Source organism: Azolla caroliniana, unplaced genomic scaffold (assembly GCF_043228905.1).
Source record: "Azolla caroliniana isolate FFs.n. ecotype wild unplaced genomic scaffold, voAzoCaro1.0.p SCAF_18, whole genome shotgun sequence".
NCBI classification, from domain to species: Eukaryota; Viridiplantae; Streptophyta; class Polypodiopsida; order Salviniales; family Salviniaceae; genus Azolla; species Azolla caroliniana.
In genome coordinates, this window is record NW_028230453.1 from 5,228,430 (window position 1) to 5,235,838 (window position 7,409).

The window sequence follows — 7,409 nt, forward strand, 5'->3', positions numbered from 1 at the left end:
CCGACAACAACCAACTCTGGCTTTATGTTCTCAAAGAATTCTTCATCTATGGATTGAAAAGGCTGTGAGACAATCTATACAGATGCATTGTTTAGTGTTCAAAGGGTCATACATTCATGCTACATCAATACAAATTAAATAACTACTCGATTGAGATGTCTTGGCTTTACATTCTCAGAGGATTCATGCCTTAAATCTATGTAGGTCAAGCCTTAGATGTATGTTCTCCTCGAGCATTCCATGACACATTAACAAAGAGTAGGCTGCTTGATAAATGCCATTATTTTGGAAGAAATTTGAAGAGCTCTACATACTACCACTGAATTATCTTTTCAGTTATGAGTCGGAGTAGATGGTAAGTGAACATTAATGTAGTGTTACTGAAACTGCACAACAATCAACTTTTTAATTATAGACGCCTGAAAGACGAAGTAAAGGAAAAGGAAGCTATACTCGAATCTGATCAGAGAACACTTCGACTAAAAAGAATTTGTCAAACATTTGCCATTGCTTTTACATTATTTCCTCCAAAGGTATATGATACATGAAATCAAACAAATGAAATAAATAAAATGAAATAAGAAGAATAGGGCACGGAGAAGATCACATCACAATCTCTGGCTTCAGAATGCTGCTTTTGATTTCCTTGTGGGGTAAAACAACACCACCATTGCTATAAACTTCATCCGATATATGTACATCTTCACCTAATACAGTCATGTTCTCTACACGAGCCCATTGTCCAATAGTAGAATGCCAACCAACAATGCTTCCTGAGACACAAGCATGTTTCTTTACTCTAACCCCTCTCATAATGGTGCATCTTGAAAGCCTAACTCCTGCCTCAATCACACAATTTTGACCTATCGATACATCTGGCCCAACAAGACATCCTTCACCTATCTGGGCGGTCTCATCAACAAGCACATTTCCGACTATATTAGGTCCAGTCAATAACTTCTCTGGGTGATTCTTTTTCAGTGAATCCAAGTACAATCTCAACCCAGTTATATAATCCCTTGGCTGTCCTACATCCATCCAAAAACCAGGTAGAACCATCGCAAAGAGTTTGTTCTCCTTCGCAATTTTGGGGAAGATTTCTTTCTCAATCGACGTGGGTCTCAACTCAATCCTGTCCAAAACCTCTGGATTGAGAAGGTAGATCCCTGCATTGATCTTGTTACCCACAAAGACCTGTGGCTTCTCAACAAAACGTTGCACCTGACTGTTCGTCTCATCCATAACCACCACACCATATTTCGAGGGCTCATCAACCTGATATTGAATTTCACACAATACATTGAGTAAACCATTTAAAACCTTGATAAACATAAGGCATGTTCAGACATACATAAATTGAATAAATCTTTAAGTCATGAAGCACACACGGAATCAATCTGTAATGCATGAAGCATATACCGACAGACACATAACTTGAATCAATCTTTAAGACATGAAGCATACACATAATAAATCTTTAAAGAATGAAGCATTCACGTAATAAATCTTTAAAAAATGAAGCACACATTGTCATTGTCTTCAAGACACAACACCTGCAGAATAAACGGAATACATTTTCATGACATACACATACATGCAGTAAAACTTTAAGCAATAGAACAAATGCTAATGACCTACATTCCAATGTTAAAAGAGTGTTTATAGTATATACCTTGGTGACCATGATAGAAGCTTCACCTCCATGAGACTTGTGAAACTCTATCATTTGCTGGAGGGGATACTCACTAATAACATCACTATTAAGCACAAAGAATGGCTCGCCAGATCCATCGAGAAGTTTGTCTCTTGCCAATGCCAGGGGACCAGCGGTGCCCATCGGCTCGTATTCTCGAGAACATACAATTTTGATCCCTAGCTTTGCTTCAAATTCCTTCAGGAATCCCATCATGACCTGCGTAGGGGAGATATGTAAGTTCAATAAGGTTAGTAAATTGTGTGTGTGTGTATATATATATATATATATCTACGCTCAAGTCATGACCGTAGCAAGACAAGCACAAGGGATCACAGCCTTTCTATATCCATAGAACCAAGGCCCTGTTCAGACTATATTGATCTAGAGCATAGTGATAATTGGTCTACTCTGGCCTTAATTAACCCTAACAATGTAGGTACTGTATCCTCATAACAAAGCCATGTCTAGGCCAAAGAGACTTTTTCTTCATGGATCTCTCCAACATTGAACCAAACTAATAATGGCTCTTTTTTGATGTATCTCTACTACGTGGACCCCCAAAGCCAAAACACTTCCTTTGCTTTTGCTTTTGCCTAGATATGACTATATATTTACTACTATAGGCATATGCTCCGTTGTTGGCAAGCTGTTTCCCTAATCCTCTGACATAAAATCAGGGTTTCCACCATGTCTCTATAAGAGGCACATACATTGACAAAAAACCTAAACGATGCATAGATCTGTCCACTACGTACACTCCAAGCTATAAGCTTTCACACAGACCATCAGCCCAATGGTTGATCTGATGCTCTAGCAACAAAGTTGGCTTTACTGCATTGGCACAATCAGCCAGATCTGTCCATATCTTGTGCATAGTAGATAGATTTAGGGTTTCTTAAATGGCTATTGTTACGCATATATGAGTAGAAATAAAACGAAAAATCTAAATCGATTGGTCTTCTGCATGGATCTGTACATATATTCGCTACTATACATATTTCTAGCTGTATGGAGAAATGTTGCTCCGTTTCTCTGGCATGAAAGTAGATTTTCTGCTAGAGCTATCAATAAGCCTGCTGTCTGGTGTAATAAGTGTATATATAAAAAGATCCTTGAACCCTAAATTATGAATTGAATTGTTCAGATCTGTAAGAGGACAAAACATAGACCCTAAAACCCAAGAACATGATCCCACACAAAAGACCATAAGTCTAATTTAACCCTAACATTAAACCTAAGCGTTGCCAGAACCCATGGAAACATGCAAAAATATGAAAATATTGAGCGTTCAGATCTCGGAGGGCAGATCATACCTCAGGCTGATAATTTATAGCCAGCACGACTTCAGATACCCCTATCGCCTTCAGGGCTTCGATCTACGAGAAGAACCAGAGATCATACCGAATCAGCGAATAAAACAATTGGAGACAATGAAGAAAACATAGATGAAGGAAAATGATCAGATCAGAGGGAGGAGAAGAAACAGAGGGGAAGGAGGATGAACATTCAAAAAATATTCCTAGATGAGAAAAAGAAGATAATATCAGATCAGATTAAATAAAGTCAGAGAGTAACAGAGAGAGATATAAGAACTGAAGAAGAAACAGAATTTTGTGAAAGCTAAGAAAATAAAGAAGATCAAATGGGGGGAAATAACAGGGGCTGAAAAAAGAGCCGAATTTCGCAGATATTCAGAGAAGGAAGGAAGGGGAGGAGGAAGAAGGATAGGATCAGAGGTTTCTTTGATATACCTGATGAAGGATCATGGGTTTGTTTGCAAAATCAACGAGAGGTTTAGGCAAGCTGAGGGTGAGAGGCCTCAGGCGAGTACCGAAGCCCCCAACTAAAATCAAAGCTTTCATGGTTTCTTCTTCTTCTTCTTCTTCTTCTTCTTCCTCTGTGTGACTGTGTGAGTAGTAGCAGCTCTGTGTCTCTCTGTATGGATGAGTGAATGAAAGAGAGAGACCAGGGATGATGATGATGATGATTGAATGAATGAAATTGGAGAGACATATTTATACAGACATACATACATAAATATGTATGTATGTATGTATGTATGTATGTATGTATGTATGTATGTATGTATGTGTGTGTGTGTGTGTGTGTTTATGTGTATGCATGCATGCATGTATGTATGTATGTATGTATGTATGTGTGTGTGTTTATGTGTATGCATGCATGTATGTATGTATATACGCATGTATGTATGTATGTATGTGTGTATGTATATGTGTGTGTGTGTGTTTGTGTGTATGCATGTATGTTTGTATGTATGTATGTGTGTGTGTGTGTTATGTATGTATTGTGTGTGTATGTATGTAGTTAGTACGTACGTATGTGTGTGTGTGTTATGTATGTATTGTGTGTGTATGTATGCAGTTAGTATGTACGTACATACGTATGTATGCATGTATTGTATTGTATGTATGTGTGTATGCATTATGTATTGTATGCACGTAGTAACGTATGTATGTATTGTATTGTATTGTATTGTATTGTGTGTGTGCGTATGTACGTGCGTACGTACATATGTATTGTATGTACGTACGTGTGTGTGTCGTATGTGTGTGTGCGTGTTTATGTTTTTAAAAAAAGCAAAAGATATCCATTCATTAGTGTAAACCATTTACAAAGTTTCGATTTCTATGTAATCGACGGAGAAATAGCCATTTTGGTGGTTGAAAGTGAAAGTGCCAAAAAGGAGTGCCATTCTTCGAGGACATAAGTGGGGGGTAGTTGTCCACAAATTAAGAAACCGATGGTGTTGAGCAGCTTTATCGTTGGAATATCCAATAATACAATCCCATTGACCCTTCAAAGTATGAACCAAGTCCAACCGAATACTTTTTACTAGTTCCGTTGATGAGGCTCAAACTTGATGAAAATGGTATGTGTTTTATGTTAAAAATGTGTGAAATGTTTTCCGTTTCCAATGTATAATGTTCTCTTCTCGTGGCCGACTCCAAGTATGTATGCCCTCTCATCGAGGGGGGTTCTCTTTTCTCTTTTGTGTATTTTTTTGTATGCATGTGCCTTGTGTCCGACGCTCGTCAAGATCATCTCATGCATCTTTGTTGTGCCCTTACTCAAAAAAGCCCCCTAGAAGAGGGCTTTGGACATATTTGTCTTTTTACCTTTTCCATGGTGGGGTTCCGACTTTTCTATGGTTGGGCCTTTCAGGGATCCTCTTTGGTATATGTATTGCCACATTCAATTGACTCGTTTAGACTCTATAGTCGACAATATCTACTTTGATTATTCTTTGAACTATGGGCGGGCCCCTGTTCACCACCGGCAAAAAGGAGCGCTTGTTGTTTAACTTTAGCAAGCTGCGTGTAGATAGAAACATAGCTTCTAGTTATGTGTATCTTAGAAGCTAGATTTTACCATCCAATTGGGCATCTATAGTAGAGGGGAATTTACAAGTTGACATAGGCAATTTAATTCACACAAATTGGGCCCAACTCATGAATGCAACTTTTGTATCCATGGATGTAGATTCTAGCCTTCTCAATAGAATCCATCCATCCATCCATAGACTCACAATCGCTAATGTGCAATGGAAATTAGTAACCAACAAATCAATCGAAATCTACAAGCAAACTATTATCAACAACACTCACGTTCACTACTCTAAGCTTGAATTTAGTAAACTGCAAATCAATGGAAATCCACAAGCAAACTATCACCAACAACATTGATAGAAGGAACAAAATAGAACGATTCAAATATGAGTAGTCAAACTATCCCACAAAGATAGATGTTGATGTTGGGTGCATCAACTACTAGGTATTGGTTTCTAACCCCCCCCAACCCAATATGAAGAAGCAAGATCACAATGTCAACATCAATAAGCTATGTTTTTATCTCATCAAGATCATGATGGATTGTGCATTATTTCATTAAAACCATAGATATAAGCTTTGATGGCGTGATCTTCTTTTTGTAAATATGTCATTATGCATTCATGGTTCAAACTTAAAAAGTGCACTAGTTTTGCGAAGTGGAACCAATTCAATTGTAGATTAATGAAGCCATTAGGTAGGCAGTATAGCTCCAAATAGCTCTTTAATCAATATCAAATTAAAATGATCATATTAGTTTTGCAAAGTTAGATCCCTTCAGTTGTGGATTTATACTTTCAATTCAAGAAACATACTATCCATATAAATGATACCAAACTCACATACGAATATGATTTTATGTGTGATTGACTATACGCTATTCTCAGAATGTATCTCGGATCGGATTGCATAAACAAACTTTCACCTAGTTAATGGACTTGGGAAGTAGACCATATGACTTTATATATTGATGTTAAGTGTATGGCAATACTTGAATAGATAAAAGTTCGACCATATATGTGCAATAGGAGCTTTAAAAAGATAATTGTGTCTTTATAAATTTCAGATATTTTTAAGGTTTATAACTTATATACCCTTACATTCCAAGAATGAATGGAGTTCAAAGATTGGTTGCCCATAATGGAGTACACCGGTAGGGTGAGAGAAAGGTCTATTATATATCTTAAATATTGCCCTTAAAGGTCAAGTATGACCCATGGACTAACCAAAACGTTTTCACGTGGTGTGCATGGAGTTGGCAAGTGACCCTCAATATTCAAGAATTTTATTAATCATCGTTGCAATTGAGAATGCACATCGAGGATGAGTACAAAATTGAATGGCATATTCTTTTTAGAGGAGCTTTGGTAGGTTAAATATCAACCGACAACTAAAATCCCACATGAAGCTTTTTTAAAGTTATTAAGTGGCTACTTCAAGATTGTTGAAGGAATAGAATACTCTGAAACTTCATTATTAAAAAGGAAAACAAAGCAATATCAATTTGGCTTTAACATTAATGGTAAGGAAGCTTGAATATGGGGTTACCAATTCATATTGTTTATATCTTATTAACTATAAGAATGTCCATGTTTGCATGTACATATGCAAATTCACCCAATGACCTCAAAATCTTTGCATTACATGACTGCTCATTCCATTGTTCATACTCTTCACGGTATGGTTGTATAAACTTTACACGATAACTACTAAGACATGTGCCCATTCAAATTAGCATCCAATGTGCTTTGGAAGTTATTATATGGACCCTACTATTAAAGGAAAATGTGGAGGATTGCGATGTTGAATATCAATAATGTTCGTATAACAAAATTTGATTAGATGGAAAACTATAGTGGACACAAATTTCTAAATACTTGGGGGGATGGAACATGCATCATATCATAAATTATGAAAAGAAAAACAATTGATATCATGAGCAAGGGTTGTACTTGTGACAAGGAAACTTCAGAATGTCTCAAGTTCTAGTCCACACATGCTTAAGTAAAAGGTCGATGAAAATGTCTAATTGTAACCATATATGTGGGATTTGACATGTTTAGTGATGCAATACTAATCAATGTGAGTTAAATAGTTTATTTATGTGTCTCTTTCTATGCTTCTTTTAGGTTTTCTATTGTGCATGAAATCAATTGTATGGCCCACAATACAAGAATAAAAAAACCTAATTCAGATCATGCAAGAAAACAATTGAACATGGTAATAACCTAAATGCAAAAAGGAGAATCATGTAATGATCTAAATGTATTGATATTTTGATGCCTTCCTAACAAATGAGAAGACATTCTTGTTAACAGGGTTGAAACACACGTTATTGAACAAAACCATGGTCAATGAAATTTCAA

At 36.6% G+C, this 7,409-nt stretch overlaps 1 protein-coding gene across 1 annotated transcript; it reads right to left on the minus strand.

The window, feature by feature from the left end:
* Positions 1-460: 460 nt before the first annotated feature.
* On the minus strand, positions 461-3,627 carry LOC147852211 (mannose-1-phosphate guanylyltransferase 1-like). The gene is made up of 4 exons (XM_087333828.1): positions 3,448-3,627; positions 3,010-3,072; positions 1,673-1,912; positions 461-1,275 (listed from the first exon to the last, which is right to left on the minus strand). Exons 1-4 carry the CDS (start codon positions 3,556-3,558, stop codon positions 604-606), a joined length of 1,086 nt encoding a protein of 361 aa, XP_087189954.1. The 5' UTR covers positions 3,559-3,627; the 3' UTR covers positions 461-603.
* Positions 3,628-7,409: the final 3,782 nt, after the last annotated feature.